The sequence below is a fragment of the Acromyrmex echinatior genome, chromosome 13, assembly GCF_024713525.1.
Source record: "Acromyrmex echinatior isolate Ae372 chromosome 13, ASM2471352v2, whole genome shotgun sequence".
NCBI lineage: Eukaryota > Metazoa > Arthropoda > Insecta > Hymenoptera > Formicidae > Acromyrmex > Acromyrmex echinatior.
Window position 1 is genome coordinate 3,470,158 of NC_141864.1, and position 23,452 is coordinate 3,493,609.

Consider the following 23,452-nt stretch of genomic DNA (forward strand, 5'->3'; position numbering starts at 1 on the left):
GTATGCAAAATGAATAATTTTTTGACTAAAAATTAAATTTATTTACTTTTTTTTTTAAAATCGCTTTCTTTTTTGTATTTTAAAAAATGATGACAATTTTTACTTTTTGAAATAATTTAAATTTTTTCAGCGAGCATATCTATAAACTATTTTTTTTTTGCAAAGAATCATTTCTCAAGAGTGTCTAAGCTGGATTTGTTTTTCTTTCGCATTGAAAAATTATGATTTTTTTTTTACACATAGAAAATTTCTGTGCTTTCCTCTGTACTTTGCTATACATAAAAAAAACAATATAATATGAGTTTAAAATCGGTTAAAATACAAAGTAGAGATGTAACATAATACAAAAAAATTTCTTTTGAATTTTTCACGACTGCAATTTATTAGGAGAAATATGACTTTGGCGCACGGTTCATACAACATTAGTGAAAAATAGCGGTTTACATGCAGGGTTAAAAGAAAGAATTTTACTAATTAACTAATCAAATACTTCGAAGCATTTGTAGCACCACGTGAATTTTCGGTCGATTCATATATATTATTATACTTTATTTTATCTTCAATTCGAAAATGACAAGCAAATTATAGTAATGGACAGGAAAATGAATCTGGTTGCATTAATTGAAATTCTGGTTAAAAATGAAATCAAACAAATCAAAATTTTCTGATTGAATTTTAATTCTCGTTGAGATTATTAGAATTCTGATTGATATGATAAGAATTTTCTGATTCGTTCATTTTTGACAAGAAATTTTCTCAGTGTGAAAAAGTCTAAGTGCGACATCTCAGATATAATCCACTCTGTAAGAATGAAGAAATAATCTTTATCCATCGTAAAGTAATATTTTATAACATTCGATTTATAACTACCGCCTTTCACTTTAAACGAATGAATGAATTTATTACTACTTGTTTGTAAGCAATAATCAGTTTATGGTACTTGTCTCAACGACGTTTCAAGAAATAGTGACGTATACGAAGCATCTCGCGTCGCAGCCTATCCGTCGAGTGTCGCCACGCGAATGACAAAGCGATCCTGTACAAACATAGCGCGATATAAACAAATTCTCCTAATATCGCATACCAACCGTTATGAATAAATTTATAACGTATTACTTATGAAGTAAAAGCATGCCGTATCATATACATTATATTCTTTGCTTTCCAAAATAATTTCGATAAGTGGATTATTGTTTTATACTTCAGTTTTGTTTTCAGGATTTATTCGCATTGGAATTTATTTTTCTAAAAGTTCTATTTCAATTTTGAAATTGTTAGCGTATAATTTAAAGATATTAAAAGAGTAAGAAATTAGAAATGGAAATATGTAACTTTATATTACAATTTAAATATTATAATAAGTGAAACTATATTGCATTAGTAAAATAACAGTTTAAGAATAAATTTTAAACTCTTAAATTGATTTATGCATCTTTTTATCTCTATATTCAAAAGTGAATCATAATAAGAAACTCAGCAGTAACAATAAATTTTTCTCAAGTAGGTTAAACGTTTTATGCTTTATTAGAATAATTGTTGTTATTGTATCTTTCTCAATGGTATGCATTACACATAGCAATTATCTTTCGCTATGAGTATAATTACATAATCACCACTAAAATTAAGTCATCTTCTTTCTAAATTCCTTGGAGTGAAATCTCACTTTAAGAGAGTGAAAATACAGTCATTTTTGAAAAAAATTGTTACTCTTTTTCTAGATAAATATTTTCATTTTTCTCCAAAAACGGTAGTACTCTCTTAGAGTGAAATTTCATTCCAAGAAATTTAGAGAGTTTGAAAATTATTTTTTGTTATAATAAAATTTCGTGTGTATACAGATATGTAGGGGCTGCGAAGTAAAATTTTTTAATGTATGGAGTTTCCGAGAATTAAGGGAGAGGAGAGGAGAAGGGGGATAAATATATTTCCTTACACATATCTTTCCTACATGGCAAAAGTAACCACTCTAATTTTATTTTTTTAAATAAAATTATTAATGAGCTCCTCCATATTTAACTTACCGACCATTTCTCGATAAATGAATTTAAACGTTTGTTTCATTGTCAATCGAAGATAACTTTTTAAATGTTTTAAATAAGAAAATAATCTTTCATTCAAACAAGTTGATGTAGGAATCGTTAAAAGAACGCGAATAAATTTTACGTATTCTGGTACAAGATCTCTGATCTCGGGATTGTTATGTAAAAATTACATTACATTCTTCAAGCAATGAAGTGATATTTTTCATATGTTTGTAATTTCTAAATTACAATTTCTAAATTTCTCCTTGACCAAATATCAGACAGATATGAAATTCAGTGTATGGAATTCCATATATTGAATCATTCAATATATATAGAGTACTCCATACTGGAATCGCTGTCCATGCGGATATATATATATATATTACATATATATATATATATATATTACATATATATATATTACATATATATATTACATATATATATATATATACAGGATATCCCATTTTAAAAGATCCACTCAAATATCTCAGAAACACTGCGTTAAATCGAAAAGTGTTTCAGACAAAAGTTTTGTGATTTCAAGGGGGATATAAAATGGTATTATTGACCTTGGGTGTTGTTGTCAAAGTCAGCGCAAGGTCATTTTGAATTTTTTAAATGGAACCCTCAATTTTTCATTACATATTTTTATGTAGCTTATCTTGAGAGCTTTCCAAAACACTATAATTAAGTTCATTTTCATAAATACTTTGCGAGTACTTTGCAAGTTATAAGGCTTGAAAGTTACAGTATCGTCGATATTAGCATTACGCAAAATATCCAACCAACAGCTAAAATCTCTTGAATGTTGTTCAGAATCATGTCTTGAATAACATTTGCTAAGATCAAGATCACTGGAGATTGTTTCTCTTATTTTCATTTTTGCGCTAAAAATTCATTTTTATGTAAAAATGAAAATAAGAGAAACAATCTCCAGTGTTTTTGATCTTAATAAATGTTATTCATGATTCTGATCTTGAGTGAATCTTTTAAAATGGGACATCCTGTATATCTCCACATATTTAATGTTTTCCGTGAAACAATAAATGTTCTAATTAACAATTCGAAAAACGTATAAATTATAAATTTATTTAATTTATTAAAGTATAGTTTAAAAATGTGAGAATAACTTTTATCAGTTTTGTTTTATGAGAAATTAATAATAAAAAAATTTTAAATAAGATAAAAATTTACAATAAATATATATAAATCTTAGACATGTTTTGTTTATTATGTCGCATTTACTTTTCTTGCTTTATTTTGATGTGATCAAATTTTTGACATAAAAATTGGATCATTTGACATAAAAATAATAAAACTATATCTATTGATGTATTTATTGATGCCAATAATAGTTGTGAAAAGCCAGAATATTGTCCACAGCGTACTATCCGATATGAAACAGAAATTGGCGGTTGTGGTAATTGTGAGGTATTGAAAATAGGTCGTTTCCGATAGTCTGACAAGAGTTATTCCGTATTAATCTGTCGGGAAATATGATTGCCAATCCACTAGTTTAGCTTTGGTTAAGTTTAACAGTATACAGCTAGCCACAGTCTATTAGAAGAAAATAAGTATTATTTGAATATATTGTGTGTATTAACACAACATAAATACATGTATAATTTATTACATTTGTTTTAAAATACAGATATAACATGGAATCCATATTTACCTCGAATATTTACCTCGAATTAGGATTATATAGACACATGCTATTGATGTTATCAGGAATTTATCACGACAATGTAACCTTTTTAATAATAACACAAATAAGTTTTTGATTTCAATAATTCCTGTCGAGAAGAACGCAATCAAATCATGAGCAGTGATCATTGTGTGTTTTATTCATAATTTATAGCAAAGTCAGAAATAAATTGCGCTAAAATATTTACAGTTTATAAAATGCTACTGAAAGCAGATCTCATTACAAATTCAACAACTCTTTCGTGTAATTGTACATCACAAAATGCGTTTTTCCGCTTTTTTTATTTTTCTTCACTTCGATCTCTTTCTTTAGTTTTTACTTCTCTTTTCCCTTAAAGAGTTGAACCTTTAAGGAAAAGTGAAAGAGAATAATTCGAACGTATAACCCCCAGGATCATTTTTCACTCGAAACGTCGCGAGAATCACGGGTGTGGAACGATCTTCCCGAGAACATCTTCGCGAAGTATCTCAAGGGAAAAGACTCTGCCAAACGCCAGGCAATAACGCGTTTACATCAGCGGAAGTAACATCACACGAATGAACCTCAAATCGACAATGGCTCCGCCGCCGTTGGCGAATGAAACGGCAGTTTAATTCAGAGCGCCCTACCATGCGACGACAATTGTCGCGATTGCAGTTTCTAATTATTATCATTGAGCCGCTGACGAAGCAGAGCAGGTGAAAACTCGAAGATTGATGAAATGTAGCGGAAACGTAATGAAACATTTGAATGCAAAATTTGAAATTCTCTCTAAAATTGCTCGCGGTGCCGCCGCGAGCATTGCGGCAACATTTGTCTGAACAACCATAAATTACCTCTCTCTATTTTTCGTAATTAATGAGCGCAAATATATCAGTATGCAGTTAGCAATAATAACTAGCGATCGCGATTCTTGCATATGAGTTTGAATTTTAGTATTTATTTTGTTAATCAATGATGGATAATAATTCATAAAATATTCGGTTTTTATATAACAGAACATAGATTCTATATATAACATATTAATCTCTCTCTCCTGTAATATGCCCGTATATTGACGACCGATGTCTACCAAATTGCAATCAGTCGCTAAAAAAGATGTACGCATTCAACCTTTTTTCTTAAAACGTTCGCAATAATCGAAATTTAATTCAACAATGATGCAATATGTTTTCTCTGAAATCTCTACAATTATTTCACGTCATGATGCTTTAATTAAAAAAAAAACTTTTAATTGTGATATGGTTTTATTCTGCTGTTTATTGAATTTCTTTCTGATTCGCATTGATTAAAATATTAAAACTATTTTCAACAATAGGTACGTAATATAATATCAATGATGAAATAAATACAAGAACCAATATGATAAATATGATGATAAATAAAATCTCAAATTTATTTAATTACGCTCTCCGAGACTTTCTCTACAATTTTTGATGTTTCAAATGTATTATTAGTCAACTCGCACAACAGGAAAAGTCGAAAAATTCTATCGAGGTACATGTTCCGCACGCATACGAAGTTATATGCAGAAATGGAAAGATTGATCGCATAGGTGAACGGAACGAGGATAACGCTTGCATCACGAAATCAATATGCCCGTGTGGTCTTTTACCCCATACGCCATTTATTACACTCTTGTTTGCCGTATACCGTGAGCGCGCACGTTAAACGAACGTTCGTGCAAAGGAACACGAGGTCAATTTTTTGCCTCTCAACACTTCTCGCAACTTTTGTGTGGAAACGAAAACGCTAAAAATGCGTGAGGACGTAATGCAAAAAAAAAAGAGAGAACAAAAATTGGAAAAATAATATCTCGCAGTTTATCAATGCGAGTTTGACAATAAACCTTTTTAAATTGAAAATTTTCGTAAGATTTTATTGTGCGTTTAATTAAATTTTATTATTCATTATATCAATATTTATCGAATCTTCTTTTATCTTTTCAAGAGAAACAAATATAGATAACAATCCAACAATATTAGGAATTGTGCGATTGCATTATAAACAATAACTTATGGATAAGCCTCGTAATGACGAGATGAAAATGAAAAGCGTGTGTAAGAATCAAAATAAATTTAAATGCAGTAAAGAGCAGCTAAAATGAAATAAAACTGTAAAACTAAAATCGTATTTATTCGATCTCGGCCAGAAGAGAAAAGAGATATATAACAGTTGATAGTATTCAATCCGACAGTATTTTTACATATTTTATCATTTTAAAGAGATTGGTGTATTTTTTCAGATATCATAAATGCATGTGAAACTTTAACGTAAAAAGTCCGTTTTTAAAATCCGAGCAAAAACGCACGCGTCTGTGAAGTCGCGCAATTTATTTGACGGTAAAAACAGAACGAAAGACGAAACATGCTCTGTTATCGATGACGATGGCAGTGGTGGGTGTGGCACTAGGAGGTGCCGCGTAGGGTGCACTCTGGATGGTTTTGCGGGGTTAGTGAGCACGCGGTGGTACACAGAGGGTGGATTCGAAAAGAATGAAATAACGGATTGGGTCGCGGCCAACTGGCCATGTTCCAACCAATCCTTAGCCCGGATGCGACTGGAAGTGTATTATGTATATCATTCAGCCGCCTTATATTCGCGGAATCGCCCCGATGCATCCCATTCAAAATCAAATATTTCTCTGTAGGGTCGACCCAGTGAGAATTTCAGGGCACGAAGAGGTTAAAGCGCGCGAAATGAGGGAATCGATTCAAATAGAAGTCTCGTAACATTTTATATTGAGCGTTTATAGCAGAGAAATTTGGAATTGTTTAATATTGCTAAACAATAAAATACTGGACAATAAAGCACTGAGAAAAAGCTTTGAAAGTTTATATTTACGATTTCTTTATAGATCTAATACTGATCAATTTATTACTGAAAGACAATAATTAATTACTTATTTGAGTACTAAACAACAATGCTCTTAATATTTAAAATAAATAATTAATTACTGTCTTTCAGTATCAGTCAATATTAAATTTCTGTAAGGGTTTTAACGATTATTCTTTTATTAATTGCATTTTTGGTTCTCTTGTAACGATTTTTTATCAAATATCTTGGAAGAGACGGAATTTTTGTTAAGCGTTTCAATTTAATCCATGTTTCATTTCTTACATTTTTATTGTATTCTCATTTTTAACACTCTAGAATCTTAGATTTATATTAATTTATAGTTATTTAGATTTATTTAAATTTCATTTAAAAGTATATTAGTTGAAATTCAAATTGAAATATCATATTTTGAAATATGAATAGTTTATAAAATAGCAATTTAAATCCGCGAATAAATTATTGAACAATCATTTATATACAATTAATTCCTAATAATTCACGGCCAATGAAATCCATACTTTTGTTCTTCATACTCGAATATTTATACTAAAAATATAAAAACTGGACTTGTATAAAAATTTTACTCAACCATTTTTATGCCTGTCGTTTTATTTATATTTTTCAGAAACAAACAATTTATACAATTATAAATAATAAATTAATAATTGTTACTAACCGAATTGTTCCTTTGTCATGCGACGATTTCGAATCTTTCTTTTGTTCTTCGTTTCTTCATTCATTATTTCTTTGTGATATTTATGCATTAGATTAGATATAACATAAGTACGAACTATAACGATTAGAACAGAAACTCATTCATTAACAGAAATCACGCACTGTTATATACGACATTCCCGATTTGATTGTGTATTTTAGTATATTACAGCGAGACGGAGAGAATACGTCACAAAATACGCACGAAGCTAAGATTCGTGCAGACGTCGCGCAAACAATGCGATCAACGGCAGATTCGAACATCGCACGGCTTACTTTACGCGACATTCACTACGACGGTGTTATACCTGTTGCTCTTGACTGTACTTTTGTATACTTTCTTCAAATAATATATAATTACAATTTAAAACGATTGGATTGCATTGTGAGAGAATAAATAAAAAGAACAGAAATAAAATGTTACTCAAAAATATGTATGCTTTGCACAATAAGTTTAAATCATTTATATTTCGCGAAACACGCATATTAGTAAGTTTATTAACTCTTAGTATATATAATAATTTCCCGATCTTTTACTATACATGATGAGTCATTCGTGTCCCGTGTTAATTTTTATCATTTTAATAAATATACGAAAATTATTAGCACAAAATATTTCAAAAATATTTTTTAAATATTCACTTAATATTTTTATATTAAATAAATATTTAATTTAAAAAATGTTTTTTTAATATTAATTGTGCTAATTGGAGTGATTTTTACATATATTTTAACATCTTTAAAAAGTATTTGTAAGGTTGTGTATTTAAAAAAAATGTATATAAAAATTGTATATAATTGTTATAACTAATTACTTGACGGCTCCTTAGTTTTTCGAAGAAAAGAAATGTGCAGGACATAAAGAATCTAATAATATGTATTAAGGGTGGGTTCAGATCTGGATAGAAAAGCAGAAAGCAGAAAAGCGGCAGCCAATCAGAATTCGCGCTGGTAATCGCTGGTTTTGGCTTCATACCAGCACAAATTTTTAATAATAACTGCTGCTTTTCTGCTTTCTATCAAAGTCTAAACCCAATCTAAAAATTAATAAACAACCGATCATATAACACGGTTTTTCATTAACTGTCGACATGTATTACTCCAATGCCAATCCGCCTTCAAATCGAAAACGAGCACGTTATATTGAGAAGAAAGTCAAATGGCGATGTGAAATATACTCAATTCTAAGAATAAATAAAGAAACAATCTTTGTCCGTAAACATTGTAAAGTAATATTTTATATAATCTCTATCGCTTTTCGCTTTAAATGAATAAATCGTGCGAAATATCTAATCTTTCGGTTCGCTGCCTCGCTTATAAGTCTTTAATAGGACTGATCAACGATTGTAAGAATGCTTCATAACTTGCTTCGATACGCTTAGTCATTGATCGTGAAGATTAAATGTGAGAATTTATTACTATTTGTTTGTGAGCAATAATCGCGTTCGCAATACTTGCCATAATGATTCAAAAAATGATGCTTGGTTCGCAATGCTGCCTATCGAATGACAAAGCGACCTTGAGTGAACACAGAGCGGTATAAACAAATTTTTCTAACGTCGTATACCAACCGTTACGAAATATTTATAACGTATTATAAAGTAAAAGCATGTCATATATTATATTCTTTTCTCTCCAAAGTAATTTCGATGAGTGGATTATCGTCCCACATTTAAGTTTTGTTTCCAAGATTTATATTAGCATTGGATTTATTCTCCTAAAAGTTCTATTTCAATTTTGTGGAACTGTTGGCATCTAATTTGGAGACATAATTTAAAGATAAGAGAGCAAGAAATTGAAAATGAAAATCTGTAACTTTATATTTAATGTAAATATTATAACAAATAAAATTATATTGTTGGTAAAATAACATTTTTTTAATATAACTTTTTAATATAAATTTTAAGCTCTGTCTTAAATTGATTTATATATCATCTTTTTATCTAAATTCTTTTTATCTATAAACAAAAGTTAGTCGTAGTAAGAAACTCAGCAGAAAATGATAAATTTTTCGTAAGTAGGTTAAACGTTTTATGCTTTATTAGAATAATTGTGGTCATAATTATGTCTTTCTTGATGGTACGTATTATACACAGTATGCAATTATTTATTTCTGTTACGAATGATCCGTCACTTTTTTTTGCGGATAATGAGCCGTCTACAATAGAAGTAATAGTAATTTGTTGTAAGAAATCACAGTCGATTATTCTCCTCACATTTGACGGTGATTAATCAATTTCTACGTCTTACAATTAGGATACATTCAGAGAAACACTATTAGCGCTATTTGTATTATTCTATCTCTTCTTTGCTTATTAGATGTAAAATAAGATTAGAATGACACAAATAATACTAACAGCATCTTCCTTAAAACATTTTTTTACTACACGATATTATTCCTATTTTAAATCTTTAATAAAGCAGGCTGATGAGCAACAATTGTAAGAATGTTTCGTAACTTGCTGCGATACGCTTATGAGTTATTGATCATGAAAATAAAATGCGCGAATTTATGTTTGTATGTATGTTGTGAATTTATGTTGTAATCATCTGCCGATACTTGCCACAACAACGCAAAATCTCGAAAAATAAACGAAACGTCTCGAGGCATTGCCCGCCGAGTAAATTACTGCGCAAATAAGATTACAAGATCCGATTTACATTCACAATGCGTGAGTATCACTTACGAAACCATATTTTTCAAATACTTAAGACCTTATAATTTTCGAGTACCAATTTAACGTTTTTTTAAAAGAACAAAACATTGTGTTTTTTTTTTAACATGTTTTAATGCTTCATACATGCTTTAAACAGTATTATAAAAAGACATGTTTAAAACATCAACTATACTTGTATATGTTTTAAATATGTTTAGAACATAATTTTTACTAGCCCTACAATTATTATTATTAAGTTGTTTTTCAATAATTATGATTCACTGCAATATCATTTTGAAGTTATCGTGATTTGTAGTTCTGTTTGAATATTAGTAGGATCTTATCAATTACAAATATCATGTTAATCATACTTTGTTAAGATGATGGCAGTCTTACGCGTTATCTACATTATTAATGACTGCTATCTATAATTCCAACGATTTACAAAATTGCATTATAGCTCATAGATGCGATTGTTTCAATTATCTATATTTTTTTTATTTTTTAATGCTGTTAATGTTTTTAATGCTCTATGGTTTTAATCTCAAAAGCTATTAATAAATATATTATATTATTAATCATTGATCCTTATTCAACAATTGACAATTGCAAGAATGAAATGATTCCAATGTTTGAGCGAATCATAATTTAACAAAGCTATCCTGTAAACACTGCACGCAATATATTGTACATATACAAACGCACCATGTGTTACAAAATATTTGTAATGTATTATAAAATAACAGCCCATTGTATATTATACTTGATGCTTTCTAAAATAATTTTGAATGCGATTATTATCTCACATTTGAGCTCTCTGAAAATCTAATTATTTAATTATTCTATTTTACAAAGTAGTTCAAAATAAATTATCTAGAAGCATAATTACAAATGTGAATTTTAATTTGTTAAAATTTATAATAATATTTAACTCTTTAAATTATTTTATAATCATAAATTACAGAAAAAAAGATCGTAAGATTTTATAAATAGATTTTTATATATTTCCATAATTCCTAAATAACACTCTTAAAATTTTACATTTCTCATATCTTGGAATACTAGAACTTTTTTGGATGTTAAAAATAAAAAAAGTCTGAAAGCGTATCTATATAGTTCGATTTTATTCAAAAGTCAGTACAACTTTTATGCTATATCGACACTTTGTTGCCTTTTTGCAATATATGGAGTTCATAATCGTACGTTTGAGTGATTTTCATTCATGATTACACTTTCTTTTCATGCGGTAGCTTGAAGCTCCCTAAGGAGCGGACGTAGAGAACGGTAAGAATGAGGGATGAGCGTAACGTATTTGAGAATGAGTAAATCGATTCACGGGAACCTCGTGATCGTTTCATTAAGAATTCCGGAACGGTACTCAAGACGTTGCAATCCCGATAACGGGTTCATTCTTAGGATAAGTAATACGGTGCACGTGGGAGTACTGAACGAATTCGCTGTAAAAGCAGAGGATTCGGCAGTCATTGTAGAAAATTATGCCAGAATTTTGGAATATTTGAGAGAATTTATTTTTGTAAAATTTTTATGTAATTAAATATAAATGACTTGATAATAATTTTATATAGGGAGGTTTAAAAATTTGTTACACAAAACAAAATGAAAAAGTTGTACAAATGAGAATTTAATTAATTACAAAATAGAATTATTTACATGAAAGTTTTAGTCTACTGAAATAATTATATCATTCTCGGTACTATTAATTAATTGTATGTGTAACTGTGTGTGTGTCATCATTGTTATCTAATAAATTTTATGAACGGGGTTTTAGCAATTAAATATTGAGTTTTTTACCTAACAGAATTACTCGTAGAAAATAACTAAATTAAGTGAATATTCTAATTATTAATTAGACTATTAGGAAAACTATTAGTATCTAATTGCAAACTTAAAAAAAAAAGGATTATTGGCAGTAAATATAACATTAATGACAAAAAAAGAAAGTAAATAATTATTATCAATTTGTGATTAATGTAAAATTTGCAGAAATGTATCTAAATATAAATTCTTGTTAAAAATAGTATTGTTCTCTTTAATATTACGCGAAAGAGATAGAAACAAATAACACCTCAAGAATAAGCAACTCGTCTCGATTCTTGGTAACTTCGCGATGATTTCATTAAGTATTCGTGAGAGAATCTGTGGTTACCTCTTCTCACTATTAAGTGGAGCACTCCTTGAAGTTGCTAAAGAGTATAGTCAAAGCTCTACGCTTACAAAATTTTTCTTGCAAGATTACATGAGGTAGCATTGCCATCTTATTTAAATTGCAAATTTTATCACAAGCGAAATAAAAATGTAGACTCGCGTTTATGATCGTTATTTGAATCTGGCCTTACGAACGTGTTACGTAAATTATTCAGAATGGATTTTTATATCTTGAAATGCGAAGTTTGAAAAGTTCATTTCAAGTGAAAATCAAGCGAGCCTATATTTCACATTTAACTCAACATGAGAAATGAAACAATTACATACTTAAAATCTAATGTGAACTTAAAATTAAATTATAATAACTAAATGTTACAATTATAAAATTCTAGATTATTATCCTTTATTAAGACGATTTTATATTAATAATTGGAATTAGGATTGGACTACATTTAACATTAATTATCCGATACATTGATTAAAAATATAATAAATGCGTATGTAATCAGTCTTGTTCAAACTGAAAGAGCGCGTCAGTAGTATATGTCACTGATAAGTCAGTCATATATGAAAAAGAAGATTTTTGGTTTCTTTTAGAAAATATAAGTGCATATATTTCAGATATGAAACAGAACAGCGTGGAAGATAATGGCTTATTAAAAATATAATATTATATAATGTCAAAGAATCACAAATTAGAATATTACAGCATTTTGTTTTCATTGTCACATATTCACATTGTCACTGCAAGGTGAACAATGTCTCATGTTAATTTTAATAATGGAAATATTTTTTTTGTTTTTACAAATAATGCAGGTTAGTTTATTTCAAGATTACATAAAAATAATGCAATGCAAACTATGCTACGAAGTTTGAGCTTCGATATTTCCACAGGAGAATTTCTCTTATTGTTACATCCTTTTCGTTATCATACAAGGCACGCACTCGAGGTAGAATATTCTATTTTATAGGATGTAACGTGGGGCTGGAGCACAACATCCTTTCTTACAAATATTTTCTCCAAGCTCGTAAGCTCATGTACGTCTGATTAAATAAAGAAAACAGATATGGCGTATATTATAGGGAAACTAAGTTCACAACATAAAATTTTCTTTTTGTTTTGATGAAAATAAAGACAGATTCTCTACTTAATCCAGAACTTAATATATAACTTATTTAATTAATTTATCCTAATTTCAATGCTATTGCGCATATTTATTTATTTAATAATCTAATTATTACTTTAATGTCAAACCAAAAATAAATTTCTTGTTCTGTAAGCCTGAATGTAAAAATAATCGCATTTTTGCTTTAATCAGGATTTAATTTAAATTTAACATGAACTAAAATTTTTGTTATTTTTTATTACCATGTCGATTTAAAAATTCACTTCAATAGGCAACCATCGTTCAACTTTTTCTGCTCTAAAGTTTTATTTGCATTATTAAATAAGCGGAAAGCCAGCCATCACGAAGAATTTGTAAGAAATTTAAAACTTCTAGATAACTCTAAGCCAAAGTAGTAATCAAGCTACAAGTTAAAGGAGCATGATGAAAAAGAATTTAATTAAGCTATCCTATCTCCGTTTAGTATGTCTTGCGTAGTATACTTGGCGTAGTTATACTTTTTTTGCATCGTTACGATCAAAAGGAGGTTCTTAACAAATAAAAGTTTATCGCAATGGCAGTAGGTATAATCGATTCGAAAAAAAATCTAGATAATAATTAAATAATTCGCGATTATTAGAAAAATTATTAGAAAAATTATTCCAAGGTGTTATTACTATAATGTTTTATTATATACAGAAGAAAATTGTTCTCTAAAACTGGAAGAAACAAAAATTAAATTAATATTTGCTAATTTGAATATAATAGTTTTCTTACACAAACCGTTATTATTACGGAAGAATATTCTGGTTGTATATTAAGCTGATTTTACGTTAGTCACAAGTCGATCGCAAGCTTATTACGACAGTCAATCTGAAGCGTCAATTTTAAAACTGACACTTCAAATTTAGTTTGCGATCAACTTGGGATTAATGTAGAACCAGCTTTACATAAAAACAGCTCTTCAACAAAAGCATGCGCGTCGATTCTTATTAAAATTTAACATTTGAACATTTTTTAAATAAAAAACATTTAATTAATCTAATTTAAGCATTATTCACGTTTTATACGTTTTTTGATATACAATGGTACTAATAAAATAACAGAAATGGCATTGATATATCAATTTGGAACACGAATGTTGCTTAAATAATTGATAAGTAAGTATATTGGTTTGTCTCATTTGCAAGCCTAGTATCGCACAGTTTGCTTAAATAATTGTAAAGTTATGACGAAAGGCTGTTGATTTTTCCTACAATAAAAGAAAAGTCGGCTCTCTGGAAAAAATTGCAAAAATAAGTATCGCGTCAATTCGCGTCCGAGTGCATGTAAAAAGTTGACGTGTGTTCCTCTTAGTTAACGCAAATGGAACGGAATCGAACGGGGTGTAAGACAAGCGAGGTAGGACGTCAAAGGCTTGGGGTAGACTCATCCATAATTAGCTCCCACTAGTTTATTCGAGTTTGCTTTAATGCAACGCTACGAGACATTGTTGTCGTAAGTTGCACTAAATTCAAGCAGTACGACAATTTATTTTTATTTAATTGACATCTTAGATGATTATAATCGGATAATATAATCAGAGAATATTTCTTTTTTCTATAAAAATTTCAATGAATACATTAGCTTAACATTTTACATAAACGATTATTAATTTATTTATAATTTACACACATAAACACATTCAAACTTTTTTTTTAATCACAGTTTTTATGTTGAGATATAACACAAATTTTAAATGCTAATCTAAGTGTTATAAAATAAACAGATCCTTATTCTTACGTTAAATATATTATATATAGAATATTTATAGTCTCTTAAGTCAGTTTATTCAAAAGTATTTATATATTTTCAACGTGCAATTTTGGGAAAAATGCGAAAACTTGACTGTAATATTTGTATAGAAAGATTGAATTTTTCGTAAAAAAATTTTACGAGAATACGCTATTTAAATTTTGAAGAATATCGTAGAATAACGTTTGAAGAGAGTAACGTTTGCTTTTGCGGTAATTTATTTTACTGCGCGAGATGTCAAGATATAGTGCACACTTAAATGCTACTCTGTAGTTACGATAGTAGTTTATTTTTATGTCTGCCGTTTATTATCAATATATTTTTCAAACGTGTACAGCGAAATTCCGTCATGATGATTGATCATCGATAGCACTATATTTAATAAATTTAAATCGTTATGCCAGCGTCTGTATGGTATTATAATTTGATATTCCAACATTTAAAATAGATATAAATTCAGCTCTACTAAGTCTATTTAAATTTGATGCAATTTACGAAACTATTTATTTATGTAATTAAAATTATGTCATTAGTATTGATTTATAATTTTTTTGCTATCTTATTTCATAATCATCAGCTAAACTCGTGCAACTTTATTAAATTATAGGATTGATTTTAAAATCAGAACATTATGTCACTATTTTAGTTTTAAAATAAATATAAATGAGTTCAAAATCGAATTATTGCTCGAAGTATAATAGTTATTGTAGAAGATAGGGAGTCTCATTGTCTCTGTTCTTGTGACAAGGAGTAGCATTAGGGACAACCGAATTGTCTTTAAATTATTGCAGGGAAGGAATAAACCGACGGGTTTACTTTGGGGACATCAGTATTCTAGTGTTAGGTTCTGTTCACGTGTTCCCCAATATTGTTTAGTCTCTTGAGTATAGAAAGATAGACGTCCCACATGAGTCTACGAACATTCTCAATCACGAGAATTGTATAACATAATAGTATTAAACGAACGACCATTATGTCTATGATGAAACGGATTTGCGTTAATAATGAAAGAGAACCTACGTACATATATGGAAAATAAAAATAATAGCAAATATAAAACAAAAAAGTGATATAAAATACTTATATATCTATAATTTTAATTTAAGTTCATAACTAAATATATATGTAATTTCACAGTCCCGTAAATAAAGCGGAAAGACTCAAGCGTTTTGTTTTAGAATGCTGAAAACAATATGATTATTTTTTTATTTTTACCATCAAATCTGCCGATTACCTCGGCTCGCTGCATTCCAGGATTGAAAAGTTAACGTGATTGTTCGTTATAGCGCCGACGAGGGCTTCGACGGCACTTACCCGACGAACGTTGTCGTAAAGAACAATGGGACCTGTATGTACGTGCCGCCCGGTATATTCAAGAGTACTTGCAAGATCGACATTACCTGGTTTCCCTTTGACGATCAGCGCTGCGAGATGAAATTCGGTTCCTGGACGTACGACGGCTCTCAGGTGAGTATAGAGGACATGCATTACGGAATTGGGTCAACCAATCGTCGTTTTCTAATCCATCCTGTCCCGATGTTCTCTTCTTCGACAGACGTCGAACTTACGAATTTTCCAATCTGTCGGAAGCACGTCGATACTTCCCGTCGGTATGGTCTCGAGACCCGGAAATAATTCAAAGCGACGGCGTCGAGCAGTTTGATTAGCGTCCAAGAACGAGAGAAAGAGGAAAACAGTAAGAGAGAGAGAGAGAAAAGTGAAAAAGGGGAAGGAGGGAAAGAGATAGAAAATCTTCACTGTTTGCCAATGTAAGATTCGTTCGCGAGAACGATTCGTAAAATTCCTAAGAATAGAGCTTTGAGTAAAGTACTCCGATCGCGTAATGGAGGCGCATTTCCCATCATCTCTGATGCAAGGTGGATAGCATTCCTGGGATTGCAATTCTCGTTCATCTGTGAATAATGTTGAATAATTATTTATTTGAAGCGAGCGAGAAAAGTCTGTACAAAGTAATTTCATAAAAAGCATAAATATATTGTTAGTAATAAAATTACTCTCTTTATTATAAGATATTTAGTAATATTAATTATATTTCTGTATTTTAATTTAAAAAATGTTAATTGAGTAAATGCATTTTTATAACGTGTCGTTTGATAATAGATTTGCTACTCTTAAAAGTTAAAATAATTAGTCTTCAACAAATTTTAAACTGTATGACCCATTAAAAAAAAAAATAGAAATTTACATATAATATATGTAATGAGATGTCACATATTGCCGATTTTACTTAATTTGTCTTTGAATGTCTTGATATTTATATCTTTCGTTAGATCAAAATTCTATTTGAAAAAATTTGTTATTTATAAATTTCTATTTTTCTTTAATGGGTCACACACAGTTTAAAATAATTTCTATATATTTAAATATTAAATTTTTTCGCATTAATGTTTGCACAGCACTTTTGTTGAAGACTAATTATTTTAAGAGTAACAAATCTATTATTCGTATAAAAACGCATTTAATTAACATTTTTTTCATTAAAATTCAAAATATAATCAATACAACTGCGAATAGGAATAATTAAAATTATAATGCATTCATAAAAATTTCTAACTTTTCTTATTTTATATTTTATCAATTTTTATCAAAAGATTTTACGAATAATACTCGTGTAATGTTAGAACATTTTATGGAAAATGCTTGAGACCTGCGGTTTGTACACCAGACCTGCGATTTGTATAAGTACACTTCAAAAATACCACAATAAGCGTAAAATGCACTCGGTATTTGGTCGAAACACCACTGGGGTGGTAAATGTCATTTCAGAGTGAATCGCAGGAAATTTACGAATCATAAGACGCATTTAGAAGCTAATGAACGTGGGAATGCGCGATATTCAGGATTTTCACTTACACGCGATTTCTCTACCTTTTATTCATATAATCCAACTCATTTCCATAAGGAAGAAATATTTTTTAGTGTTTTTGTATCGCAAAAGCAAAATTATATAACAATATATTAAGATTAATTTTTTTTTAAAAATTTTGCTTAAATAAAAGAATATATGTAACTTTTTAATTATCTCTTTTTATAAATTGATTTAAGTCTGATAAATAAATAAAATAAATTTTGGCTTACGTTAGATTAATTAATTAATGATAAAAAGTAGTTATGTGAAAATATCAATTTATAAAATTATTTTATAAAAGAAGTAGAGATAAAAAAATATGTCATGATGTGTTGATTTCTTGATATTTCTCATAAAGTAATATTAATTCAAAATTACAGCGGTAAAATGTCCTATTTAAAAACTGTGTTTTGTATTACAACAGATGTGCAACTGTACGGCATGTTAATGTTATCCGATTACGATAACAATAACTTTGCTAACTACAAAAGTTTCATAGTCGGGTTCAATTTATGTATACCGATTTATCGTGTAAACGTGTATTTCTGCCACACGACCAATGTACATACCTACCAAGTCCTCAATTGTTAAACGTGCAACTTCGGAATAATTAAAATTGAGGATGCGAATTACACGGTGTGCCAGACAATTCGAGAACGCTCAGGAGTTCATTAACGAGGACAATAAGCAGAACAAAATGGAAACAAACGAAGAGAAAAGAAAGTAAGACAAACGGGATATGCTAAGATTTTCTCGAGCTCAGTTCGATCCGCTGAATACAAACAATGCAAAACAGACTTTTCGATTTGAGATCGTCCATTTCCATTTATTACATTTATAACAATTCGCCCCCAGATATTAATTTGTCATAGATTGCTCCCGAATGTCACACAAAAAAAGTTTACATCGATATTCAAACGGGCAAAAATCGCAGAAGGTTTGCGAAAGCTTTATATAGAGCTATGTAAACATACATATATGAATTCACATCAACAAGACTACACGAAGTCTATAAATCAACAGAATAGAATAAAAAATATTATTCATGTGTAATGTTTTGTTGCTTTATTGTTAAATTCTTAAAAACTTATACTATTTGTGTCAATTATTTTACATAAATAAGTAATGATATTTCTAAAAGTTTTTAGAAAATGTGGTACATATTTAATAATATAAAATTTGAGGAGAAAAACTAAATTGCAGTAAATTAATTCTCAAATATCAGAAGTGCTTTGAAAAGTATAGCGTAAAGAGAGTTTTAGTTTTAATAAAGTATATAGTAAAGTATTCTTTTTAAAGAAAAGTTAACAACTTTTGCATCCTTGCCATACTGTTGAACAGACTTTTCTGTAGCTTTTGAAACAGTCGTCTTACATGGCGCGGTTGCAATAACTTTCCTCTAATCGACTCATAAATTGTCGACAGTTGGATCTGCAGCTGCAGGACGAGTCCGGAGGTGACATCAGCAGTTTCATCACTAACGGCGAGTGGCATCTGTTGGGTGAGTTTTTACAGTCCTTATCGGGAACCGTTCACGTCGCCACGCCCGGATAGTTTGCCCCGGCGCCGAAAGTGATTCCCGGCCGATTAGCAATTCTAAAGTCTTGCACAGCCACGGGCGGATGATCAATCGTTTCGCAAATCGGAACCGGTATTGATCCTCACTTTGTCCCTGTCAAAATTGCCTGCATCTGGGTCAGGCGGGACGTAGCGGCTCGCTCCGCGTGCGTCCGAAGTTTAGTGTTTTCGCTGGCGAACACGTCGGGCAATCGGTAAAGTGTCGCGAGAGAAATTGCTACTTGCTTGATTCGAAGAACGAATAATAGTTCGTGATAGTTGCTGAATAATCGTTGGAGAATCGTAGATAGAGAAGGGTAGATTTAAATTACAATCTTTCATTTCCAGATGTTTATACTGTTATACTTGGCAACTTGTTTTATTCTTGATATATACAAAATAATTGATGGATCTTCAGCAGCTACAAAAGCTTTTAGATTTGCAGTATCGGAGTTATGAATATGTAAAAAGAATTTTCAAATGTAAATCTTATATGAATATGTTTTTGCGTTTTACTTCAATATTTTATATGAAATGAGTTTTCGTATATTGAAACTACACCCACTATATGTATAGGTATATTTTTAAAGAAATAGTTCACAAGATGAAATTGATCTACATTTTAAAGATTAATTTTGAATTCAAAGTACGTTTTTAATAAATGTATGAATAATTTATTACAAAATTTTATTACAAAATGTAAAATAATATATGATTTATAAGGATTAATAAAATAAAATAATGATAAAAGATCAATTAATAACATTTTTGATAATAAGAACTTCCAATTAGCATTATTAAAAGAAAAATTGTAATCGTAATTCAAATTATTCAATTACATATAACGTAATGGTTTGAAAATAAACTTATACATGGAACTCACGCAATATCCGTATTGGAATTGTAGAGCAAAGATAGAAACATCTGGTTTGTTTCTCTCTCATAATTACGAGAGAGATTGCATTACAATTATGATATATTGTTCAATTATGTATAATTCGCCATTGATAAATTTATTGTAAACGTAAGAAATGGTGTGGCACCTTTATTGTTCCTCCAACGCAGAAATAAAAGCATTTGCTCTCTCTTGGCGTATCTCGTGTATCTCTCGAAAAATTGTACGATGCATTACGCGTGGGAATAGCGTAGGTCGACGTATACGTGCAATGTATGAGCCGCGGTTATGAGACTTGTGGTAGAAATGTATCTTAAGTAACTGCAGCTGCAGCAAAGCGCACCAGTTTGTACCCGCAGGAATAACGTAAGATAGAATCTTCCGTTTTTCTTTGCCCTGTTGCACGGGATAATTCAAGGAGCAGAAAAGAGAAATTTTTCGCTTCCAACAACCTTTTGTTACGTTCGAGAAAGCACTTCGTTTTATTGACAGTACGTCGATTGCCCATATACGTGTACGATGTCATATTTAAGCATTATTCGATGGAATATTTACCTGAGAATTTTAATTTCACAATAATTTCTAGTTTATTGTTAGAACTATCAATTAAATTATATAAATTATATATATTTTAAATTATATATGTATAGAACGCAAACATTTTATAATTTTTATTATTATATATAAGTATTCATAATCTTTACACTTTTTATATTTAGAGAAAATCCATGGAAATTATGCACTGTATTCATGTTTCTGACTTTTTGCTTGCATTCTAAAGACTAGAGTTAAACGTTATATTCATGTAATAGTGTGACGCATACACTTGGCGCGAGACGCATGAGATAAATTTTTCCTTTTATCTTGCTCAGGGGTACCCGGTAAGAGAAATGAGATCTACTACAACTGCTGCCCAGAACCGTATGTAGACATCACTTTTGTCGTCATCATCAGAAGACGCACACTCTACTACTTCTTCAACTTGATCGTGCCGTGCGTCCTGATTGCCAGCATGGCCGTCCTCGGGTTCACCTTGCCGCCCGATTCCGGCGAGAAACTCTCCCTCGGTAAGTTTAAACTCGATGCAAAACTCCGATTGCCCCCGACAGCCCGTAAACGCTCTCGCGATTAGGCACGTCCCTGTTTGCTAAGAGTATCAGACATTTGCACGATTAGACCCGACCTAGTTCCGGCTGGCAGGCGCTCCTGCATCCGGGCACCGTGAAGAAACTATTCTGTATCGTGTCGTCACGAGTTTCTTTCGCATTCGTGGACCGCGGAACTTTATCGACATTTCAACATGTGGAAATTCATATCAACAAAAGTTCGTTACACTACACGAAATCTTGATTTATTGAGTACAAATTCCGATTGTAATTTTACATTGTTACGCAATTGTATAGAGAATAGTGATGTATCGCAAGATCTGTGCATGTTGCACAGAAACTATAAATATATGATACGTATGATTCGTAGAAATATTTTGAGGAAAAGTTGCTTATAATAAAAAAAATATATAGATTTAAATAAAGAAAATAGTTTTATTATCTTCATTTTATTATAAAAAATTAAGAATCGATTTCTGTCATTACTTTTAATCCTAGCAGTCTCAACTAGACTTTTTTTTTCAAAATATTGATCGTGAATACAGTGTATAGTTAAAGTGAGATGAAAAATTATCACAATCTAAATATGATTGATTGATGGTAATTAATATTATATTTTAGCTGATAATTTTTCTACAAGAAAAATGTTCGATGAAATCTTTCAATAGTATTCAATGTAATCGAACTTTTTCACAGACCTTCTCTTGCATATAGTTGTAATAATTAAAGATAAATTAAAAATTGATAATAATTACTTTTTAACCCGTTCTATTTAATCTCGATATTCTGAATTGAATTATTTTCTTAAAATATAGATTATAAATGTAATTTAGAATTAAAAGTGGATAAAAAATTATTATGATCCAAAAATAGCAAATGATTGATTGATGATAATTAATATTGTAAGTTTAATTAATAATTTTTCTAACAAAAAATATCTGATGAAATTTCAACAGTATGCAACATAATCAAGCCCTTTTAGACTTTTTTTTACACGCATAGTTATAATATTGCAATTGTAGATATAGAAAGATTGCATTGATGCTATCCATGACATGTTTTATTGTTTCCTCATAAGCGTGATCGTTCTGGAATTTATCAAGAAGCCGGATGCTCGGGTGAAATCCTACTTCCTACGGCTTAAATCGTTCGGCTGCATAATTCCGATTCCTTGCCTGCCTCACCTCGCGCTGCCGTGTAAACGCTCCTGTGATTAGACCCGAGGTGCAGGAGTTCCCTAAGCGCATCGAGCGTTTATACGATTAGATTTCGCTTCGATCCCGATTGAAACGGCGCCCCGGCGCGCAAACTTCGGCAAGCCTTCTATTCAGATCGTAGAGTTTCTTCGAGCGTACAAGCGCGTTGCTGAATCTCCATCGAATTCGGAAACGATCGCGACAATCGTCGTCACCGATGCGGAGATACGACGACAATGGAATGACAATGCCGAACAATTGCAAATGTCCCTGTTGCAAATTTCCTTAAAGCTTATAGTTGTTCGTAAATCGAGATACAATAAAATTGGCTCTACACAGACGTATTACAGGTGCTGGCTCAGCATTAACAGTGATTTATAGACAACAAGAATATCATGCATTGAAAATTTTATATTTGCATAGTTACGAGTATTTTACTAAAAATAGAAAAAGATTAATTAATATTATAAAAAAATTAAAGATACGGCAGAGCATCATCTAATATTAGATCGTTTAATTAATCGCACTTTCTCTTTATTTTTTTATAAGACATAATCTCTTAAACTTTTATTACTTAGATTATAATTATCTATAAATCACCTTAATTGATCACAATATTGACGTAATGCAAGTTTTCCAATACAAAGTAAGAATTTAAAACGTCCTATTTCATGAGAAAACGAAATGAGACAGAAAGAAGATAATACAACTCATTCACAATTGACTTTCGCATTTCTACGGGACTTAAGGGCAACTCTTAACGTGTTATTGAGTCTCAAAAAAGCTTGAGTAAGGTCTGATATTCAGATGAGGCATCTGCCGTGGATGCCGTAGCGTTTT

The 23,452-nt window shown here is 30.2% G+C and overlaps 1 protein-coding gene across 3 annotated transcripts in view; it reads left to right on the forward strand.

The window, feature by feature from the left end:
• nAChRa7 (nicotinic acetylcholine receptor alpha7 subunit) overlaps positions 1–23,452 on the forward strand; it is a 240,533-nt gene that overhangs the window by 200,508 nt on the left and 16,573 nt on the right. For all 3 annotated transcript variants that reach the window (XM_087412611.1, XM_087412613.1, XM_087412612.1), the window contains 3 exons: positions 16,276–16,456; positions 19,284–19,359; positions 21,183–21,377. In XM_087412611.1, coding sequence (XP_087268737.1) covers positions 16,276–16,456; positions 19,284–19,359; positions 21,183–21,377 — 452 coding nt within the window. The remainder of the gene's footprint in view (positions 1–16,275; positions 16,457–19,283; positions 19,360–21,182; positions 21,378–23,452) is intronic.